Source organism: Anas acuta, chromosome 4 (assembly GCF_963932015.1).
Source record: "Anas acuta chromosome 4, bAnaAcu1.1, whole genome shotgun sequence".
Classification (NCBI taxonomy): Eukaryota; Metazoa; Chordata; class Aves; order Anseriformes; family Anatidae; genus Anas; species Anas acuta.
Genome location: NC_088982.1, coordinates 6,028,892 through 6,052,821, shown reverse-complemented (window position 1 = coordinate 6,052,821; position 23,930 = coordinate 6,028,892). Strand labels below are relative to the sequence as shown.

General features: G+C 48.1%; 1 protein-coding gene across 6 annotated transcripts in view; it reads right to left on the bottom strand.

The window, feature by feature from the left end:
- REEP1 (receptor accessory protein 1) overlaps positions 1 to 23,930 on the bottom strand; it is a 54,148-nt gene that overhangs the window by 24,005 nt on the left and 6,213 nt on the right. For all 6 annotated transcript variants that reach the window (XR_011095737.1, XR_011095738.1, XM_068679630.1 and 3 more), the window contains exons 2-5: positions 8,089 to 8,161; positions 5,296 to 5,372; positions 3,371 to 3,491; positions 1,660 to 1,773 (exon numbers count right to left, since the gene is read on the bottom strand). Coding sequence is in view for 4 of the 6 variants with exons in the window: in XM_068679630.1 (XP_068535731.1) it covers positions 1,660 to 1,773; positions 3,371 to 3,491; positions 5,296 to 5,372; positions 8,089 to 8,161 (385 nt within the window). In the remaining 2 variants the exon portion in view is untranslated. The remainder of the gene's footprint in view (positions 1 to 1,659; positions 1,774 to 3,370; positions 3,492 to 5,295; positions 5,373 to 8,088; positions 8,162 to 23,930) is intronic.

Sequence of the window (23,930 nt, the reverse complement as noted above, 5' to 3'; positions counted from 1 at the left end):
GTTTCAGTCCCAACATGAACAAGTGGGCACTGTGGGCCTGGACACCACAGAGTTTTGCATATTTGGGGGCTACCCAACAAGGAATCAGTTTTTTTGGGATTCACACATTGTTTCTCACTCTGTCCTGAAGGACAGCTCTAGCAGAGAGAGTCTGCAGCACGCTGTAGGAAGCAGAGGCAGTGCTGCAGAGCAGGCTTCCCCGGAGCCTATTTACGTCCACGGTGTGACTTCTTCAGGTTTACATAACAGCACTGAAAGCACTGCTGCCACGGGGGTGTCACACAAATGGTGTGGCCTTGGGCACAAAGCACAGAGCTTTGCCTTAGCACCATGTTTATCCTACCTCTCAGTCCAGGTTTGGATTAGCCAGCAGTCCCCGTTTAGCAGAGCAACAGCTCAGAAGAATGAGGCAGGCCTGACAGCAGGGTAAAAGGAGGCAATTTGGGGCTTTTCTTTGGAACAGTTTTTGCATATCCTCGTCATCCTCTGTGTTTATGGCATATCCCAGGGGCTCCCACTTCTATAACGTCTTCAGTTCACCACGCTTAATAGCCTGCACACATTTAGCATCCCAAGGATGTATTACTCATTTTTACAGGAGATGAGGCCAGGAAATACTAAATGATGTGCCCAAGGTCATACAAAAAGCATTTGGCAGAGGAAAAGAGTTTCCTTCAACTCCCATTCATGAGTTTTTCCTAATATCAACATCCATCTTGTCCACGTGTTTCTACACTCCTTTTGCAAGGGGCATTGTATTTGCGCAGGAACTCTCTTTTCTACAAGTTTTGCCCCCAAAACATCGAAGTATAGCTGCTATAGCTGCACATCCACGCTCAGCCATGGTAATCCACGGCCAGAGAGCAGAACCACCAAACGCAGTTATCAATTCCTCGCAGCTTTTATGCAAAGAAGGAGATAAAAGCTGCTGTCTGGCTCTGGCTCGAAGCCAGGAACAGAGCACAGGATACGCCTCTTCAGATGAAGCCACTCTCCCAAAAACACCTAACCCCACGTCCCGTGCACTCTTACATAACAGCAGCACATCTCCAGAGAATTATACACCAGGTTATGTCATGTGTAAACCCTGCAGCCTGTCAGTACCTGAATTAGAGCTCAGTAGATGCTCCAGATTTCTCAACAATTCAGCATAACAACTGATAAACTGCAGGGCAGGTGGCCTTTCCCCCCCCCAGCAAGGGGAAAAAACTCTTCCCCAGGACAGGGTGCTGTGTCCACCTAGAGTCAGCATCTTCCATGCTCCTATTTTGGCAGTGAAAACTAAGAGCTGTGATGCACAGCACTGCTAACATTGTCACCTGGGTACTAAATGCCATGGAACGTATAAAAATTCAGCAGAGGCCTTAATCCTGCATTTTCCAACCTCATGGAGGTTCCCTGAGCACCACCCTTACTTAAGTGTCTTTAGCCCAAGAGGCACCTGTGTGGCTGGTGAATGGGAGACAGGGAGACATGATAAAACCAGTGACAGGATCCCCACCTCTGCTCTGTCTCCCCCTCCACACTGTGGCTGCCGTTGGCAATGGATGCAGATGAATTGGACTCGATGATCCTTATGGGTCCCTTCCAACTGGGGATATTCTATGATTCTGTGATTCTATGAGATGTTAATGCCTCTGTCCCAACCCACAGCCTCACCTTGGAAGCTGCCATGACAGCTGCAGTGGCCGCGACGTTCAGGCCCCGCTTCCCAAAGTGCACGAGGGCATCGTAGCTCCGGTCTTTTGCCTGGACGAGGCAGTCATCGATCTCCTGTCACAGCAGACAACAAAATAAATAAACAAACAAACCAAAAAAAAAGCACAAAAGGGACAAAATCAGAGTGGTCCCAGCCTCAGATCCTCAGCAGGGCCAGGTCGTCTGTCATAGAGGTAGACGTGCTCCATTTCCCCCACCTTGGCTGGAGAGAGGTTCACAGCCAGTGTTTGCAAAGAGGAAGGGTTTGCAGGGGAGCAGTAACTTCCATTTCAGCTTTATTCTGTGAATGGAAGATCGGGACCCAAAGCTAGGATACATTTACACATGGAAACCACCATGCAGAGGTCCTGGAGGCAGGACAGACACCTCCACCTGGGCAGAATGGGCCAGGGTGTGTTGCTGCCATTGGAAGTTTGTAGCCTCTGAACACAAATTGGGTTGCCCTATAGTTAAAAAGGAGTCACAATATGATGCTGGGCAGCTGCAGCTCTACTGCCCTGGGGCCAGGACTGATGCTCTCAGATGTATCTGAGATCTCTTTGCACATCACTGCAGTGTCCGGCTCCAACGTGTCCATGAAAATGGGAGGTTCAGAGGTTCTGGATTTTGCTCAACATGCAGTGAAAGTCCCTGTCTTTGTGCTCCCCACCCCAAGACACAAGGGCCTGGATGATGATGGATGATGATGAGTTTCAGTGCTAAGCTACTAGATGGGCTGGGTTAGCAGGAAATGCAATCTGCGAGAAGCTCTTGGCTTCTCAGTGATCCCTTCCCTATATCTGGTAGATAAGAGGTGGCAACCCAAAATGCATGAGCACGGTTTGTGAGATGCCTAAGCAGAAGTTCCTGGGAAGCAAAAAGAGGACTGATCCCCACTGTTCTTCTTGGACAGGACTGAAATCAGCTGTTCATGTGCTGCTTATGGCTTAAACGAAGATCTTTCACTGCCATAGCTGGCAATGTGGGAAAGGGTTATTCACTTCTTGGCAGTTTGTACGTTGATGTGTGACTGACAGCTATCCTCAGCCCACGGATTCACGTGAGCCAAATGGATCTGCCTGACAATGTCCCGTTCACAGCCACAGGAGTCTCCTAGGCAGGCAAATGATTCAAGCTGTAATGTCTCTTCTGAAATTAATACCGTGAATTTCAGCAGGCCGTTTCTCAAACCAGGACCTCAACATGCTGCGTCTCTCCCAGCCTGGCAAGTGCTCGCTAAGCCCCTTTCTGGCAGGCTGGACTATTTTGTCTCGTTGCTGCACAGAGCTGGGAACAAAATAAAGGAGCCCTGGCTGCCAGAACCCTGCTTCTCTAAATCATTACGTCCAGCCACAACACAGCTCTCTAGCTATATTCAGCTAGTACGTGCAAAGCAGCTCAGGAGGCGTTTTCATTCCCCTCCCTCCCAGCTTCTCAAGTGCCCGAAGATGAACTAATGCATGTGAGCGAGCTGAACAGATGCCAGTATTTATAAAAAAAAAAAAAAAAACAACAGCAAAGGACAAAAACACCAACCAAAAAGAGATGATCAAATGACAGAGGAAGAGAATCAGCAGCTCCCAGTCCTTCAGTGAAAATGAGTGATATGAAGATGGAGCACAAACACTGCAGATTGTTTCCACCCAAGCAGGACTTGGGCACCTGTGATTACCTTTTCTTTTGAAGACAGTGTTGGGTGAACAAATTTCCTGTACAGGAGGCTGGAGCCTTTTGTGTATGGAGACAGCAGCCAAGCTACAAAAGCTATTTTGAGCTCATAGTAGAATGGAAACCTAGAAGAAAAAAGAGCTGTTAATGTCCTCTCCCAGTTCAACCACTGCTCTTGATTAGAGATGCTCGGCACAGCCCAGTGGGGCTGGCCAGGCTGGTTCTGGGCAGCTTCTGCTCACCGAAGAACCCAAAGACCAAAAGACATCCTCTCACCTCTGCACACATCTCAGCTCGTCCTACCTTTACTCAGGTATCAGAGCCATTATCATGGTCTGGAAGAGACTGCGGAGAGCACAGATGCTGCCTCCATAGCATTGCCAGAGGAAGCACAGAGCAAACCAGCAGATCAGTATTTCATTGATATTTTTATGCACCTTTCAGCTCTCTGCCTCTCTGCTTTGTCCTAGTTTCAGCTGGGATGGAGTTATTTTTCTTCATGGTAGCTGGCACGGCGCTGTGTTTTGTATTTAGGATGAAAATGGCATTGACAACACACAGATGTTGCAGTTGCTGCTGAGCAGTGCTTACACTGGAGCAAGGAATTTTCTGCTTCTCTTTCCTGCTGACCCAAACTGACCAAAGGACTATCCCATATCCCACAGCATCACGCCCAAAAATAAAGCTGGGGGGAGTTGCCTGGGGACTGGCTGGGGTGGTGGTGAGCAATTGCATTGTGCATCACTTGTTTTTTTTACTATTTTTTTCCCTTTTTCCTATTAACTGTCCTTATCTCAACCCATGAGTTCTTGCACTTTTACCTTTTTTGATTCTCTCCTCCTTCCCACTGTGTGGGGAGCGAGCACACAGCTGTGTTCAACCACAACTAAGCCAGCTGGGCCACACAGCATCCAGGCCAGATCCACTGGGTCTCTGTGATGCTCTACCACGAGCATGGACCTGGCAAATTGCTCTTCCACCTCCGTGGGGATCTCTGTGGCATACTTGATTTCACAGGCTGGGCAAGACCCTTGTCATTCCTCCAGAGAGACCCATATCATACATCCTCCAAAAAAAAAAGACTCCAGATGAGCACAGTGGAGGTAGACAAAGAGCCAAAAATGTCTTATCTCCTCTCCAAGGGATCTGACATGCTGCCAAGTCCCCCCCACTCCCTGGAGGCATGTGGTGCTGTGCTGGAACTGCTCTAGGTGAGGGCCACGCACCACCCTTAAATCTTCAGCCTTAAGCCTCCTGAGCTCGCTGGTTTCCCCTAGCTTAGAAGATGCTCTACTAAAGGGCAATGAAGCAAACATTTCCAAGCTTGAGCATCCAAATTTAAGGAGCTGAATCTGGTAATTGGGCATTCGTGTGCTCTCACCCTGACGGAGGTCACCAGCATCTCTCCACTGGCACCAGCGAGCCCTCGGCAGTAGGGACTGTCACTGCTCTCCAGGAAAGGGCCTGACAAGACATCTGAAGAGCAACAACCCATGCAGAAAAACCTAGACACAAAGTCCTGTGCTGCAGGGCTGTTTCTGCCTGATCCTAAAGTCGGTGTAGTTACTGCAGGACACATCTGCCTAGGTTCAGAACTGTGCCTGTAGCTAAAGCTACAGATTTTTATGTGATCTCTGCAAGCATCTAATTCAGCCATCAGATGTGCCTCTGACAAAGACCTATTTCCTAAAGCCAGGGGACAGAGACTCCTGTAACGATTTCTTGTGGTTCTACCCTTTTTCTTCCATTTCATGACAGCACCGAGAAAGCAAACGTGGCTTTTCCAGACAAAACACCTCTGTGCACCCGAAGGTGCTACTCCCATGTTCAGGAGACAGTGAGCTAGCTCTTGGGCTCCCTTTTTCCCTTACAAACACTTCCATTTTCTTTCCATCCCAGGTCAAAGACTCCTTCCCCTGTGGTACTCACCAGCAAAGAAAGATGTCCGTGAACGTCTCTGCTGTTGTGAAGAGCGCAAATATGATCCAGTACATCATCCATTTGACCTGGCAGAAGACAGAGGCAGCTTTCAGTAACAATCATTTTGCCCCAAGAACCTGTAAGCATCTTGTACAGGCATAAGTGCAGAGACCAACCTGCACAGAAGAAAAGCTTTACATTTATTAATCCCTAAGGACTTGATGATGCCGGGGTTCCCCCACCTCATAACACCCATCAGATTTCCACGCAAACCCTTGGGAAGGAAGAATCCAGCCTTAAGGACTGGTCTCATGACAAGGAGGACAGCTTGACACACCAAAGAGTCCCTACAGGAAGCTCCTCTGGCCAGGAAAGAACCACAGCCCTGTCACAGGGCATTAAAAATCTCACTTGGCTCATCTTAACAACAAAGCTTAGTACTAGGGTGTGGACTAAACTGCAATTAAGACAAAATGTCCTTACTGCCATAACATCTACAGGCAGGGGAAAGTGTCCAGGAGGAGGCAGAGAGGCCCAGCCCACGACCCAGGGCTCAGGAACACAGTGATGGGAGCACAGCTCACTGAGTGAGCATGCAGCAGTGGTGCCTGCCCACGTACATACCCTTAGCAGGGGCATTGCAGGGACAAGAGCAAGTGCTTCAGCTTAAATCCCCTGCTCAGGGCTTAGGTGAGAGCATTTTGCCTCACACCGGTGGCAAAAGCACACGCTGCACTGTCACTGTGTTCACCCACTGATAGTTCAAAAAGCTTTAATTGTCTGCATCTCCAAGGAAAAATTAACTGTTGTTTTAACATCATTTTAATTGAAATTGTTGTCTAGTTGGCTATATTTCAGAATAGATATTCCTATGGAATTTTCTGTTTTAGTTTTTAAAAAAAACACCACCCCAACATCAAGTCATTCTTGTTTGGAAAAATGAACTGTACAAAGAGAGAAATGCAGCCAGGATTCCTGAGTGGCTTTACAGCAATATCAGAAAGCTTAAGGGAGCAAAATCCGTGACATCCCTGAATTAGAGAATTGCAACGTGCTACCTAAGGCTGGGATAACTGCAGTAAAATGAGGGGAGGCTGGAAAGCAGGCAGTGGGTGAGGGACACCTAAACCAGGTGCTGCTCTGGGGAAGGACACTTGAGAAGGCAATAAATCTGAAATGGCTTGCCCCATCCCCTGCCCTGAGAGTGGGGACAGTGCCGGGAGTGTCTCTCCATCTGCCTACAAGTACTGAAATTATTCCCTGAGCACTGGTCACCCAGCTGTACGCCCGCTCCCCCTGCATTTACATTTATATTGATGTATTTATATTTAGTGCTACAGCAGTGGAGTGGCAGTGCCAAACGCATGGGAGAGTTGTGTTCCCAGGGCAGCTTCTGCCAGACTTTTTACATAACTGTGACTCCCTCGAAGCCTCGCTGCCAGCACGGTTCTGTCAGCTCCACATCAATGCCAGCAAAGCTCTTAAACACTAAGGGAGATCTGGTGCGGATGGGTCTAGATTGGCCTAAAACAACATCTATCAAAACGACTGTTACTAAGCAGAATAAAAATAAACCACGGTGATATGAGTTTAGACTCGTACACGGAGGTTTGTACTGTGGCCGTGTAAACAGCTTCTTTTCTTTCTAATCGGGCTGCTGACTAACCTGCCTCCAACTGGTGTGCCAACTGAAAAAGAGTTTTAAGTGTAGACCGGGTCTTAGACCAGTTGTTCCCACACTTGGGTCATGACTTGATACGTGAGTTTCTCTTTTGCAATTGAATTTCTAACAGGATTTGGACCCTTAAGCTAAATAATTGCCAGGAAGGACTTAGGGAGGTGGTGCCTATCAGTGGCAGACACAGGGGATCTTGGCCCTTCCAAGCCAGGGGTGCACAAAGCTTGAGAGGCACAGCTGCACGAGGGCTGTGGGGACACTTTGCCCTAAGTATCTGATGCATTCTCTAACATTTCTGATTCTCAAAACATCAAAAATTGTTATCTGGTGGATAGGAACAAGAAAATGGAAGAATCTAAGCAGCCACGGTGAGCCCCAGGCTGAGCTCACACCAAGGACTTAATGGGATGGCCATCTAGGCTGTTTCCCAGAGGAGAAAATGGCCTTGTTACCCCTGGGATGCTGAGAGGACTGAAAAATCAGGATCAGGAAGCTGAGCTGGGTTCAATGAATTTAACAGGGCTAGGTTGTGCAAATCCTACAGGACTCCAACAGCACCCAAGTGGTTTTGATTCTCTCCAGTTTCACTTTCTCTAAATTCTGCTTTGAGAAACTGGGAGCCCAGGAAGATTTTTTTTTTAGTAAAAGGACAAGACAGCACAGCCAGCTGCCAGACGTGCCTGTAAATAGGTCACTCCACAAGGAAGGATGTTTCTGTCTGCAGATTCAGTCACAGGCACTTCGAGCTGCCTCTTCTGATCCTTGTTTTGAATGAGCAGCTAGAGCTTCAAGGCTTTTTGAAAAGGCTTTGATTTATACTGCTCCCTCAGAAACAAAGGAAAACACGCACAGCTTTGGGTGCCAAACAGCTTTTATGTCTGCTGCATATAGCTCGCACCACCAGAGAAATGGCATGCGTTTGTCAAAGGGTGCACCAATCCTGCAGAGGAGCCAGAAGCAGGACCCCAAGTCATTTTATTTGAGACTCTGCCTGGCAATCGGGCAGCCCACCTTCAGGACAGACTTGCGAGCTTTCCCAGAGTCCAGGTGACACCTTTACAAGGTGATCAGGGGCAATCTTAGAAAACAAACCCTGCAGCACAGCCCCAGATCCCATTACTCACATATTCTTTGATGTCCTTCGATTTCACGGCTTTGTAAGAATAATACGCTGGGTAGAGAGTGCCAAAGATAAGCCTGGAAAAAAAAAAAAAAGAAGGATAAAAATAATTAAATTGACTTCCTCTCAGACAGATATTATTATTTTTGATTTGTTAAATGTATTTCTTGCATTAGTAAAAAATGTTTGGACCCACTTCAAGCTTGAGTGCACTAAGTACAGGATAGGGCTCGTTTTGCATCATTGCATTCAGAGAACACGTTGCCATTGCCATGAATTGAGGAATTCAGGTGGTTGTTCCTTTTGGAACGGTTTCTAGAACTGTACTTTATGAGTCCCACACCAAAAAAAAGGACCACCACCACACTTTAAAAAGGGAAATGAAAAATCTGGTTTTGAAATAATCCAGTGTGACACCAGGAATGCAGCAATATTGCTTTCGGAGGCAGGACAAAACGAGATCTGTTTATCTAAAATCCTTTCAAAACCCCTATTCAAAACTCTGAAAAGCTGGTGGAGAATAAAGTGGCATCCAAATGGCACTGGCCAGGGGGTTTGAATGCTGGGGCCTTATCCTACATTTAACTTGCTAAGGAGAATAACCCTGCGCTGTTGTGTGAAGTTCATTTCAGCTCATTATAGAAGGAGGAATTTGCCCACCAAGACATGCCAACAGGATCATTCTTGAAATCTCCCCTCCTTTCAGGCGGTTTCCTTCCAGTTCCAAGCCTGAAAGGGAGGCTGTCAGCTTCCAGATTTTATGTGAGGAAGAAATAAGGATCCTTATGTTAAAAATAGCACCGCAGGGAAAAAAAAAATGAGAGATTTCTATCCTAACTCCTCTCTGCATCACTGCCTGGCTGCATGTTCACTTCGATTATTCTCGACGTAGGCATAGGCTTGTCGGAAATGCTTTGCCCTGCCCAGGTTTTATTCATTGCAGCAGGATGATGCTGCAAAGTCTGAATTTAACAGGCTGCAGGGGAATGTTTATTGGCTTTCAAATCCCCCCCCCTTTCCACCAGAGCTCTTGCTTTACACCCATATGGCTGCTTGTGTCGCTCTTGGGAATGGAAAGGATCGATGCTTCAGCCCCTAATTGTGGGGCCGCAGTTGCCTTTTCCATTCTGCCAGGAGTGTTTGTGTGCCGGGGGACCCGTAATTACAGCCGAGTCCATTACTGTGCATAGGACATTAAAAATTAATACTCTGGGATGCGGCATGCCATTGTGCTTCCCATAGCTCAGGAAGGTATGTGGGAAAGACTGGAGTGAGCCAGCACACGCCTTGATATCCAGAGTGACCGAAGACAATCTGCCTGCTGTTCATCATGCCTGCTGTGGCAGAGCTTAGCAAAACCTGAAGCACAAAGCAGGCTTCAGAAAAGCAGCTACTGAGGGAGGGGATTCAGCATTTCACCAAGGCTTCACGCTGGTTTCAGAAAGGTTTGCTGGAAACAGGCAGCTCTGAAGCTGTTTCGCACCCACGGGGGCTGTGCTGTGTGTAAGGGTTAGTACGAATGCTCAGAAAGATTTTGGGAAACCAACTGCATTGATCACCCTGGAAGTATCGTAACAAACACCAGGTAAGGTGAGAAGGAACACGCAGACAATGCCTCGATGCTGTTCGCACTGAAGCTAATAACAAATATTCCCTCCGAGTTCAACGGCAGCAGGAGCTACCCCGAGGAATTAGTGCTCCGAAACACTCCACAATATTCTAAAAAATGGCCAAACACATCCATAATATTTTTGGCTCTGCTTAGGAAAATATACCACATCTCTACCCTTCCTTCTTGGCCTGGCCAGGCTGCCGCAGCACGCTTTTATTTCCTGCAACTCATCACCGAGTGATCGATGTTCATTTCCTCGGATTTCGGCTGGAAACAGCAAGTAACTGGATCCCGAAGCACCAAACGCTTTGTGGGATCGCGAGACCCGGATTAGCTGCAGACAATAACCACTTGAGAAGATTCCTGCAAGGGAAGGAAACTCCGCAGTGCTTTTGCATATGCAAAGCTGGAGGAGCGGTAGCCAGACGATGTGCCCTGCCTAAATTGGAGATTGCGAGCTCACCCGGCGTGCTGTGTGCTTATAAGGACATTCCCCGCTGCTGTGGTTTACCAGGCTGAAGGCTGCTTTGGGGAATGTTGGAGCCCAGCCTGTCGCTGCTGCAGCTCGCTACGAGGCCTGGAGCCACCTCACCTCTGTGTACGCCATGCAAACTGAAAAAGAAAGATATTTGGGTGTTTCTGGAAGGCACGCACAAGGTTCGGGAGACAAACACCTGCACACGGACACGTTCCAACATTTTGAGGTTTATTGCCTTCACCAGGCTCGAGTAGAGCAGATTTAAGTCACACGCACACAGCAGCCCTTTACCTCCGCCCCCCAGTTCCTCTCTCTGCTGAGGACAATACTCGTCTCTTCCCCCTCATCCAGGTTTCCTGTGCAATCAGTTATCTTTGGTGCCTGCCTTCCTCCAGCCCCACGCTCGAACCGCTGCCAAATTGCTCCTTCTGCACGGCACACACACAAACAAGCCCGATCTTTGTCCCTCCACCCAGGCCACCAAGCCCTTCCCTGTCTAAGTCCCCTTCCAGCCTCCCTGTGTGCTTTGCCCATCAATATTCTCACCTTCCCCTTCCAGTACCTGAAGAATATTGCTCCTACCAACCCTTGCTTTGGTCCTTTAGCTGGTCCCGCTCTGTCCCTCCTCTCCTTTAGCAGCTGTAGTGCCACCAGCTTCGTCCTCTGCTCTTCCTTGGCTCTTCTCCCACGTGCTGGGCCTCCCGTGCTCCTTGTTTCTCCGTTGTGTGCCGACCCATCGCCTCTAAATCAAGCTGGTGCCTGACAAAATCACCGTGACAGCCCAAATCTAAAGGGCAGCAGCCCAAACCATGCCAATTCCAACCCTGCTGCTCCCCAGGTCCTCCTCGTGCCTCCAGTCTCCTTCTGGAGGAGCTCTGCATCTCGAAAAAGGCCAGAAGAGCAGCTGGAAAGAAATCACCGACGAGTCAGCTAATTGTGCAACAGGAGGCAAAAATCTAAGTAAAAGGTTAGCCTGCCTAAAGAGGAGGATAAGGATTAATGCTGGAAATCTTATAATCCTATTAGGCAGAGCAGCAGCAGTCCCCGATCTGGACTGCCATGTGCTCTTCTGGTCGGTGTTTGTCCAAAGGGACACAACAGATGCAGAAGGGGAAAGGAGAAGGGCGGTGAAAGCATGTGGAAGCGCACCAGGGAAGATCCATAAAAGCAGCTAATTGCTCTGTAAATCATTTCTCCTACAGCAAAGACAACTGAGGTTAGAAGGGGGAAGCACCAAAATACCCAAAGAGCGTGGAAAAGGAGATGCAGGTGCTCCTACTGCTCCTGCTTCTGCTACAGCTTGAGGGGATGCTCAGCTACATCAAGAGAACCGAGTCAGGAGGAGGAGGAACTCTCTCTATCGCACCGAGCTGATCTGTGGAGCCAACTGGATTTGTTTATGCAGTCACACGGCACAGGATTGGGATTGGTTTTTGTTTTCCTTACTCAAGTTCAGCACTAAACGACACAGGAAAGGACAAAGCTTCCTGTATCACGGGGTTTCCTGATTACCAGGGGAATACTGAAGCAACCGAACCCTTGGCTTCTCTTCAGCAGCCTCTGGCACGCTACAGGGGAGCAGCTGCAGCAGCACCAAACCTCCTCCTGTCCCACTTACCGGCACAGCCACACTCCACCCTGGCTATCACGTCCTTCCTCTTCCTCTTGTGGCTCTCCCAGCACAGCGATCTGACCTTCAGAGGCTAAGCAGGACGTGGCCACACTCCTAACAGCGCGTACTTGGGGATCGGCACCGGGGCTGGCAGGGCTTCGTGCGACATCTCGAGTGCTGACGACTTGGTGGTGCTGCTTTCCTCATCAGGGGCCTGTTCCTACAGCCACGTCCACGTAACGCTAACTTACATCAGTGCAGCAGCCACTGAAACACGTGGAAAATCTCAGCAATTCCCATGGGCACTGACCAGGACTGAGAAAACCTCCAGGAACACCTGTGGATCTGTATTTTCTGCACAGCAACCTGCTCTTACAAATGCACCCGGCACAGCTCCAGCCGCGTCCCAAGCCAGCCAGGTTGTGTTCATCCAGTTACTGTGCCCAAACATTTGGTACGTTGCCGTGTTGAACGGAACAGCCCTTATTTTCCCCCAAATAACTCATGTTTCCATACCCTCAGCACCCAGCAGCCAAGCCGACCAGCTTCTGCTCGAACCCAGGGATGGACACGTGGAGGAATTGCTGAAATATTTCCTCTTTCCTCAGCATGTTCGGTGGCTGGTGCACGCTTCTTGCGCACGGAGCAGCAGCTGAGCTGTCACCACGCCAGCATTCCTGGCTGAGACCGCTGAGAAGGGTGCCAGGAGGTCTGGGTCCCTCATTATCAGCCCCAATTAATGCTTGCACAGCGCCCCAGATTAAAAATAACCAGCACCATCTCTGCGCCCTGGGTTCCCGGTTTGAATCTGACAGCTGCGGATGCGAAAATAAGCAGGGCACGAGGTCAGGGAAGGGGCTGACACGGTCACTTAGGCCAAACCCGGAGAGCCACAGAGGGATTGGGGCACGGGAAGCACCAGCTGCAGAGGATGAGGCTCCAGGCTGGTATTCCCCAGGAGATGGCTCCTGCACATCCCTCGTGGTCATTTTGCAGCAGAATACGTCCTGCACGGTGGCTCCAGGAACCATCCTGTTCACCCTGGGGGTGACAGCTGGCACTGTCCCCACTGCAGAAATAGCAGGAGCGAGGGCTGGCCGTGGCGCTTCTAATTTAAGTTGTTTTGATCCTCCCTGAGCAGAGCATGCTCCTCTCCAGTTAACGCCACGTTTTTCCCCTCCTCACACGGGAGGCACAAAGAGGCGAAGAGCTGAAAGGCTCTAAAATTCGCCAAAATGCAACACGGATGGGGAGACCTTACGAAATATTGGGGTTGTTAGGACATTAGCACCTGATGAGTGCTGCTACCAAACCGACCAGCAGCGAAGCACCTCCCAGTGCTGACACTTCCCCCGACACCCCTCGGTGCCGTACCTTAAACCCAACCAAGATCAAGCAGCTAATTCCCTCTTCCCAGCTATTGTTCCAGGCTGCCTTCAGACCTGGGCAGGACGGCACCAGTTTGCACGCAAGCCAACAACTCCAGGCTCTCTTTACAGCCCTTCAGGACAGAAAAAGGCTGCGTGGCTGCCAAAATATCAAAATACCTCGCGGCTCTGTGGCTATTTTAGGAAGGAGATTTACTGCAGGTAGATGGGGCGCGAGGCTGCTCTGTTCCGCTCCGCGCTGCCCGGCCTGGTGGAGAAGGGGATCCAGGGGGGTTTGTTTGCCACCGAGGCAAAATTTGGAAGGATCTGTGTGTGTGGGGCTGCTGTGGGACCCCCAGGCTGTCGGTGGGAAGCTGCAGGCTGACAGGAAGGCTGTGTTGGCACATGCCACCAGGCCCCGAGCAGCTGCCTGCGAGAGATAGTGTTTCGTGCCGCCGCTCCTCCCCTGTCAGTCCTGCCCTTCGCAGCCCTCTGCTTCGCTCAGACCTTTTTGGAGGAGAAGAAATCAATCGTTAGCATGGGATCCTGGGAAGAAAATCCGTGCCTTTTGGAAGGGAAACGTTCTCTGCTGCGGGTCGGGATCTTCGCAGCTCCCCAATGCAGGGCTCAGCATCCACGTGCTGCGGTGTTTTCCCTGCTCAGCGCTGTCCCGATATTTCCTGCCCTGAGACCCCGGTCCCTTTTCCAAGACAAACAAGTGGCGATTTGAAAGCCAACCGGTGTGTTTGACATGGGAAGGGCTGTTGTTTTTTTTTTTTTCTGACGCTGGAGAGGGGGACGATTATGTGGAAAAACGGCGTTTTTAGAAGCACTGACATTAAATTCCAGAGATGACAGATGGTTTCAAATCTGGTTTGTGAGTTAGCCTACAGATTTATGGTAGGCTCATGGTACAAAAAGGAAAGGGAAGAGATACATAACCTAACCCAACTCATTTCTAAGCTAAAAGGGTTATAAAACATGAAGCGCACAGCAACAAAGAAGCTCTTCATTATTTTCGTGTAAAACCACAAAGATCGTGCTGCAAGGATTATTCTGGAGTTATCTGAACTGATGCTGCATGAATTAGCACATTTAATGACACACAGGAACCCCAGTCTGGAGCATAACTGTGTGCTCTGTGTATCCTGAAACTCAGGACATGGTTTTGCCATCAAACCTGAAGTGCTGCTGCTGGCGGAGGAGATGGTGAGACACAGAAGCTCCCGTTTGCCTGCTCCTCGCTGAAAGACAGCTCTGGACTCCCAGTGGTGTACTCGTGGGACAAAAATCAGGAATAAAGCATCACATCAAGCTGTAACTCGTCCAAATTAGCTGCAATGTGGTCTCCTCAGAGTCACATTGCTCTGTTCCCAGGGACTGACTACAGAAGCTCTTAACTAAGTGCAAGGAATATTTCAGCTGACTGATATAATTTACAAATGAGACTGAAAGACATCAAATATTCAGCTAAAGCCATGAAAAATGTTGATTTCTCATGGAATCACAAGCAGTCCTGGGCTACCAATGGTTCAATCCACTGACACAAATCAAGCAGGCTGCTCTGAGTGCCACAAGGTTCCCCAGCCCTCTGCAGGTTCTGGATCAAACATTTGGAGAGACCGGCCACACAGAAAACACGCGGGACCCACCTTGGTCCTAAGCACTTTGTTCTTCCAGATCTGGGCATCTGGCTCCTAGTTAAGTTTAAAAGTGAAAACAAAGCAAGAAACCCCTTTAAAACTCCTCTTCTCGCTTTGATAACGCATTTCAAACAAGGATTTCTAAGTGGTTTATAAATATCAGTGACCTGAGAAGCAAAGCAGGTCGCACACTCATTGATTTATGATTATTTCTATTTAATCGGGGTTTTATCTTGATTTTAAACGAGAGGGGCAGTGACACCCACTTGAAACTATACAGAAAATATGCAAAATAACCAATCCCAAACTCCGAGACTGTAGGAAAACTAAGGCAAGATGACTGCCCAGGTAATTTCCCGATATTCAGACCGCCTCGGCCCTGTTATTAGCAGTGGCATCAGAATGCCAGGTGCTATATTTAACAGCAGGGACATTGCAGGGAGTTCACAGGCTCTGCAAAACACATTTCTTCCCGGCCCAAAGACACGGCTCGGTATTTCTTCGGGCTACTACAGCAGCATTTTAGGGAGAGGCTGGGCACCTACCTTTTTACTAGGACCTGCAAAATTTATAGAAAATATAAGAAAAGAAAGAAAGGAAAATGAAATACCGTCATGCAGCTTGAAAAAGACAGGCTCACAGTCTCGTCTGCATTTAACAAGAATTTCTAGTGAGGATTTAATAGAGTTCCTTCCTCTAGGGTCATTTCTCATTTCATTCATCCTTTTTAATCCTTCCATTTTATAGGGATAATAACAACGTCTTAATGAAATGCATTTTGCAGCTGAGATAAACAAGGAGGGAGAGATCCCCAGCTGGAGCTAAGCTGATACAGAGCAGCTTCCAGTGAAACCCGAACATAAAGGAGAGGAAATCAGAAGGAAACGAGGCTCTGCACCGAAGCCACCGATCGCTAATGAATAATCAAGCAGAGCTCCTGGCAACACCTCCCAATTCAGCCTCAACTACCAGCAAAATTATTTGTCTCTAATTAAAATAAATTAGAAGGAAAATGACCATTTAGTGGATGACCCAAAAGCACAGTGTCAGGGTTCAGGATAGCAAAATGGGCTCTGCACACACAAAGGAGCACAAGGGCACGTGGGGGAGCCCAGGTAACACCCAGCACCCCCGCTGAAGATTGCCTCCATCCCAAGAAGTCAATGGGACAGGCTCTCCAGAGCACCCTACAGCAAGTTAATTTCTGCCTGTGGGGATATGAGACTCATTATGGGATGCGTGGGTGGACTAAGGCTCACCTGGGAAATGAAGAACAAGCCAATGTGAGGGTGCAGAGGCACCCTGTTTAGTCTTCCTCCACATCTTACTCCTACACTTGGCAGCCCACAGCAGTCAGGAGGTAAAATACCCACCGGATCTCCTCATTTTCTCCCAAAAAACATAAGGGATGGCTTCAAGCTACCAAGGAGCTTCACCGCTAGGGCTCAGTGGACTGTGGGAGGGTGGACACTGGAGGAACCAGGCTCACCCAGCACCCACAGAGTAGCACAGATCCCCTGCCAGATCCCTGGCAGCTCTCCACAGATCCCCTGCCAGCCGGACAGCTTTAGAGCATCCTCTCCAGGATGCAAACAGCAGAACAGATATTGAAAACGGCCATCCAGCAAACCACCTGGAAAACAAAACCTGACAGCCAAAGGGAACGCCTGAAGAACAGCCCCACGTTGTTGTAGTGCTCGGGTTTAACACGGACTCGTTGGCCATTAGCAAGAGCATTAAAAAAAGGAATGAGGGAGCTAGAATGAATATTTATGAGCGCTTCTTGCTTCTCTCGTGAGCTCGAGGAACAGCGAGATTTCCCCTTATCTCCACACTGCACATTTACAGTGTGAGCTCTCATGTTGTTTGCTGGGCAGTGTCACAAAAAGGCTTTCTGGTAATGCAGGACCTGCCACCAGTCAGGAGGTCACTATCGGTTTATCCACTTGCGTGCCACATGCCATAGCCCGTGGTGTGTATTTGGAGATAAACCCACACGTCCTTTCTTTTTCTGGAGCTGGGAAGCCCACAGCAAGAGTTAATTACCCATGCACGTGCCCAATAGCTGTGCTGTGATCATTTTTTTAAAGGATCGGGGCTGTAATGTCCAGAAAAGCTTCACTCGAGCAGAAATGGGATTTAAAGGACTTCCTTAAGTGGCCGTCTCCAGCACAGTGTCTAAATTCGACCTTTAGAAGCTGGAGAATTGCATTTTCCAGGTGAAATGCTGAAAGGTGAAATGAAACTGAGCCCGAGAAGATTTACACTCAGCATTTGGAAAGGGTTCACCCGTGTTAGTAAGAGCCCAACTCCACCCCCCAGGACTTAGGAAGCTTTCATTTCTCTCACCTACTAATGCTAAGAGGATTTTCAGGGCTATAGCTGGGTGCACAGCAAGACCCCAGGCACAGAATTATCAATGTCTTTAAAAGTCTCACCCTCCTCAGTTATTTCTCTCCAAGCCTTTGGGAAATCAGGAAGTTCAGCTGAGTACTCCCCAGGTGGGACATTCACCGTGCAGCACTCACAGGCCAAGCGTGCATCTGTCGTGCCTTTAACTTGTCCGTTTTGAGCAGGAGATCACCACTTGGTCCAGCTTGGAGCACACCAGCACAGTGTGTGGGCGAACACCTCGTGCCTAACACACCTCTCAGGAGGAGATGCAGCTGCACAGCCTCTAAAATTCACCTCTTTCTCTCAGAAATGCTTGCATGTTGCCCAGAACCACAGTAAAAGTTAGAAATTTCTGATTTACAATCCACTTTCCAGGTACATGTAGCAGATATAACTCACGTGGTTTGCACAGGATTGTGCAAAATACTTTTGTTCTTTGTTCAACAAAGTGTATGGATGTACAAATGTGTACATTAAGGTAGAAATATCAGAACGTAGACAAATTTCCTCAGCACTCCAGGATGTTTCATAAAATACAAAGCTTCTCTTCTGAGCCTTGGCATCTCTGATCTCTTAATTTCTATTTAACTTCCCTACCTCATCCACAAGTGAATATTTTTCTGCCATGAAGAGATGGCTCCCAGCTTCTCCCAAATCTTTCTAGCTCATTAGCTCTCTCCAGGTTTTATACTTCTGGACCAACAGCTGATTTCTTTGTTTAATTCCTAGTGCTTTCCTGCCTTGTCATAGCTTCTCCCACTTTAAACACATCCCTGTTACAGCACGGACTGTAGATTTCAGTCTCCGTAGTGTTCAGTCAACATTGGGTCTTTAAATTAAAGATAAGACAGAGGAAGGGGGTTCCTTCACCTTCCACTGATTTTTCTAGCACTACTGCTATTCATTTGCATTATGGCTTATAAATTTAACAACTATCTATTACATAGAGTGCAGGAAAAACTTCATGGTGAGGACGAGCACGAAGCATCTCACAGCACTTCATCCCGAGACCTTCACCACATCAACTGCAATTCAGAGGCTTTGCTTCGAGAGATTCCTAGGGTGAAAATCTTTAGAGAAGCCCAAGATGCCATGTAGCATTCAGAGATGATGAATAGCCACAGGTTCCACTGACCTGATTGGAAATTAAATGCTTTCCCCCCTGGAAATCAGCAGCTTGGTCACGGCCCAAGTGGAGTCAACGTGAAAGTTGGGAACAGAAGGTGCAGTTGTGCAGCTCCCAGGCTGTTGTTCTGTGCTGGGCTTTACCACCTCCATCACCACGCTTGGGCGAGCTCTGCGAGCCCTGCTTAGTGCTTGGGTCCTGCCAACACGTGCATTTCTTCATTTAATCTCAGCAGGTGATTTCTCGGAAGCGCTTAGAGGAACATCTCAGTTCAGAATAAATTCGCAGACTTAATGGTTTCCCAGAAAAGAGCATGCGAACGCTTCTGCAGATCTAGAAGATAAATCAGAGGACCTGGTGCATAATATATAAGCACGCATTATAAAATGAAGGGGTTTAAATCCAGTCTCAGGATTTGGTGCAGGGTTTTGACTAAGGTTTTTTTAAATGCTTCAGATAGCAAGATTGTTACCCAGATATTCAATCGTCATTCTGACAGAAGTTGTCGTGTTCCCATTTGCATTCAGTTTTGCTCTCTCACTTCTTGCATATTCCTAAATTTTAGGCTGTGGTTGAGAGCATTAGAAAAAAAAATAAAGAAATAAAAAGCAGTGTATTGTACAATTCAGAACGGTGAAGGTTTCGGCATAGCGACTTCACCTTCTTTCCCTTCTCACCTTCTCTTCCACATATGTAACTGGCAGCTGGCAGCTACTCAGAACAAAACATGAAATAGAAACCCAGGCGTAGGAGCCAGATGGAGACTTCGCAGAAATAACTTCAGAGGAAAGCAAAGGGAAAGGCAGGCAGTGCTCCCAAGTCCACTAGAGAAATTTCTAAGCAATCAGCTGCTGGAGAAGGCAGCTTGAGCTTTTTGTGGGAGCACCCACACTGCTATCTTATCTGTGCTTCTCCATCGCTCCTTATCCATTGTAACGTGCTGCTCTAAATGCCACAGCCCGGGGCTTGTTCTCCTTCCTAGACAAGAAGATTCACACAGAAGCACGACCACAGCCACCCTGCAGGAACAAAGCCCTGCTGTTTGAGGTGAAATGGTGAATTGTTTCGACGGCAGCGTGGGGCTGAAACGTGCCTTGCGAACTGGCTCTTTAGAGACTGCTCCCATTTATGGACTGACAGCCTGGATGGAGGGTTTCTCGGTTGCAAGAATCTACCTAAAGCACAATGGCGTTTTGAATGGGGATCTGATTTGTTACAGCCAAGTATCTGCAAACTGCAGCAGAATAATAATTGGGAAAGGAGAAGGGGCTATCCCAGTGGCTGTACGGGATGTCTGAGTGCAGAAACCTCAGGGCACGCTGCAAGAAATAAGAGGCAAACTCTCTAGTCTATATATAAATTCTAGAGGAGGGAGAGGGAGATGTCATAGAGAGCAGATTTACATGGGATTAGCTACGAATCGTACACAAACCACAAGGAAAGCCAAGTAGTTTAGGTTTCAGTGCCATGCAAAATCTGGCACGGTATTTACGCACTTAGAATGCACGTCCTGCCTCGTGGAGAGCAGGGAAGATCTTCAGCTCTGGCTCTGTGCCGTCTCTCAACCAGCTCTGCTCCTTCTGCACTGATCTAGGAATAATCTGGAGAAACATGCATGGGGTTTGTATCATCAGGGATGTCTGTTGCAATAAATCCTGATGATTCTCTCAGCTGATTTAAAAGGCGGTCGCGCTCCTCCCCGTCAGCTTTCAGAGGGTACCAAAGCTTTTTTGCTCAGCAGTGAAGCTCCACGGAGAGCTCCAGATCTGAAGCCACACATGTCCTGATGACAGCCCTTGGGCTGGCACACCTGATGGGCTCTGCTTGCTGAAGCACAAGCAAAGCTACATGATAATATAGTGATGAATTTGCCAACGTTAAGGGGGAAGAAAGGACAGGATAACCATCCTGGCAGAGATATATCGCCCGCTGTCCTCAGGCAGCCACTCCCAAAGACAGTTTCCCTTGGGGCTCAGAAGGAACAAAAGCCTTCTGCTGTCCTGAACTGGCCGATTTCCACCACGTAACCCCCAATCCTCCAGGACCCAGCCGGCATCCTCCTTTCTAGGCCACAAGCACAGCCTTGGGATGCTCACCTGGGCAGATTCCCATCGCTCACTGCCCCCACTTACACAAGCCGAAGCCCTCGTGTTGCCTTAGGAATAAGAAAATGATTGAGGCTTGCACTGAATCAGCATTTTCCAGCTATTTATTCCCTCTGTCTGCAAAACATCCACCCTTGCTCCTTTCAGGTTTACCACAAGCTAGGACTGGGAATTTTTGTGGCAGTTCTTGTTAACATTTGGCAGTGCATCAATTAGTCTAACTCCACTGGCAGAAGGGAGGACCTGCAATTACTGATGAACTGATTTGTTTCCCTCGCTGCTACTTTTTTTAGACCACGCTGAGAACTTCTCTATGAAATCCCACCTTTTCTGAGGTGTTCTTTGGTTGATGTCTTCGCATTTTGCAAGAATTCTGTATTCTGATCACTCTGACCTCTTTTTTTTTAATGCATAAAATGATGCACTTACTGATTGCTAGACTAGAGACAAGGATTTGGTGCAATTCTTCTCTAAAAATCTCCAAATCTTCTAAGTGAATGCGTGGTTAATCCATTACCTCTAAGTCTGCAGGTGCTAGACTGTCATTAGATTCCCATCTAACAGCCAGCTGTAACACACCAGGCACAAGGATCTCCAAATGCGACCCAAATATTGATGAAACAAGCTTTATCTAATGCTGTGAGATGGGAGACTACTGGCATAGACACAATTATAGGCAGTAAGGCACAGAGATTTTACTAGATCTGTTCAAGATCACCTTGGTAGTTTGTGTTGTGGATATATGTATCTATACACACCTATAGGTATGGATATATTTATGGTATATCCATAGAGGGCTGATATACTATGACAGGATCATTAGATCATGCTTTCTTCCCAAAAGAAGACTGGTTGAACTGATTGCAGTGTGACAGCTACAGAAAGAGGTTAGTACAACATTACAAACACAAGAAAATGCCAACATTCATGCAGGGAGCTGTTTACTTTTATTTCATTGTCTGTGCTTTTAAGGTATCTGCTTTAAGTAACAGCTTTCCCCGGGTTTGATCCTACAAGAAAGACCCTTTCTGTATATAGGACAGCAGTGTGTTGCCATGGAAATGATGATGATCTACTTAAATTCAACAAACCCAGCCTCATGGGGTATATTCTCTTGAACATCTCAGCTTAATTATTGATGTTCTTTCCAAATAGCAACATCTCTCTGTTTGGACTGAAATCTCTATAAGCAGAGTGAAAACAGTGAACCTGGGAAGTGGAATCCTTTGTTCAACTGCAAAACGGCTGCAGGGACGCCAGGGAAGATGCAAACAGCCCCCAGCTCAGAGCTGGATGGATCTTCTGAAGGGAGAAAGCCTCATTTCAGAGCCTGTGTCTGTTACATCCCTGGCCTCTCTGCTTTGATTTGCAGCCATACCAGCTGGAACAGTGCTTTGTGTTTGGTTTTGTACATGTTCAGTGGAACACAAACACTGACCACCAATTCGTTTCCATCCAGCCACCCGTCTCGTGCTCGTCCTCCAGCTCTTGGGTTTCCCATGTCAGCCTCCCACATGTAGAGAAAACTGCTGGCCACCTAAACAGTTATCACTAAGTCTATTTTATAGGTACCAATTTAGGAAAGAACAAAAGAACCTGCCCGCTTCCCACAGGGAGCCTGCAGCACACCTGAACCCAGACTCTCGCTATGCCCATACAACACCTACCAGACAGCTCCTTCCCTCCTCCCTCACACCAAGCCAGTATTGCTCATGAGCCTCCCTCCCAAACACCAGGCAAGAAGCTCCTTCCAGCTTCTGGTTTTCTCTAAAAATACTTATTTAGAAATTACTAACAAAGAAGAGAATGAGTGAGCTCAGCCGAGCTGAATGAAAGGAGGCACCAGCATGAACTCGCCAGAACAGAAGTGCTTCTGGGGTGGGAGCTGCGGCTTGCTGCTAGCACCGAATTGTTCCGTAGGCTCCAACGTTGCCTTGGCATCCCTGGGATGTGTCCAAAACAGCAGAAAATTCCAGACGTGAGGGGCATTCCTCCTAGCTCCTCACAAATAGGTTCTTCAGTAACTGTTTGTGTCATCCTGTAAAATTTGCCACTTTGCAAAGCCGAAGATTACTCCACGGGAGAGGAGTGGGCAAGGCAGAACACAGCCTTATCGACTGGCTGATTGATTCCTCCTTTGGAATTGGGTGATTTTTAATTTATCAACAATTAGTGCATTAATAGGAAGGGATGTAGCAAGCAAGTGAGCAGCATTAGGAGAAACAAACCTTTACTGAGCACGACACCAGGCCAGTGCCGCCAGCTGTCCCCCGTCACTCCTACAAGTCAGTCTCCAAGTTGACATCAAACCTTCTGCTTCCATATAAACGCATCTCTTCTGAAACATAATGCTTACTCTTCGTTTCTTTTCACTGTACAACCTTCTTCTCTCCTTTAGTACCATCCCTGCTCTTCTTCAGGCTAGCTGGAAGCTTCTGGCGGTCTGCAGATCCCTGCTTTACCCCCCAGATCAAACTAAAATCCCTGGTAGATCCTACAAAATGTGTCTACAAAAAGAAACAAACCACTAAAGATGCCTGCTCTGTGCTTCACACCAAAATGATGGAGTTGTTTTGTGCACCGCTGACTTCCCAGTCCTGGCATGCTGCTCCTGGGTCCCGGCTGCAGGGTTAGCAGGAGCATCCCCTTATCTCAGTCCTCTTCAGGAGCACACAAATCACAGCCAGCAAACGCCACTTTTCATTGTATTGCTTCTTCTAGTTCCTTCTCCTCACTCAGCTCACCACCTTTTTCACCTGTATTTCAGTGATTTAAATGAGGAGCTCCTCAGAGCAGAGATCTTGTCTCATTACACGTGTGTGAGATGCCAAAACTGACCATGAGCACTGTACCAGTAACAACATCACAGCAAAATCATCAGGGAGTTTGGGATCTTAAATGATCCATCTGGAAGGCACAGTTGCATTTATTCAAGTTATTGATTTTTATATTACCTCAGAACCTGGGAGAACGAAACAGAGACCAAACCCTATTGCCTAGGGTGCCACACAACCTAACTGAGGGTTCTCACCCCAAAGGGTTTACCCTCTAAAAAGCACAGGAGTGCTAACAAAAGGACGTGACGCCTTCTCTGCAGCAAGCAGCATGTGATTAGGCTCAAGTACACGACGATTTACGTGAGATTTTGCCAGGTAACTGCTTTGCTTGATTACTCACATGCCTCCCTCCACTGAGCCATCTCATCTCCCCAGGAGCTACCCGAAATGTGCTGAGCAGCCCTCACTTTTTGCTCCGGTCAGACAAAATGAAATCTAGACTCGGATCCTCAACGAGGACATAGAAGAAACCGTGTCATACGATGGTTTTACAGCAACCCAAGCTGGCCACCACTCCTGCAGTGCTCTCCTCTTCTCCCACCTTTTCAACCAGCCTGAGAGTTTCCACGCTCCCAGCACTGCCTGCTGAAAGCAGAGAGGCGAACGCTCTGCTCGGTGCCTGGAAGCAGGAGGTGTGATTACACACCCTCCTTTATCTTCTCGGTACAGAGC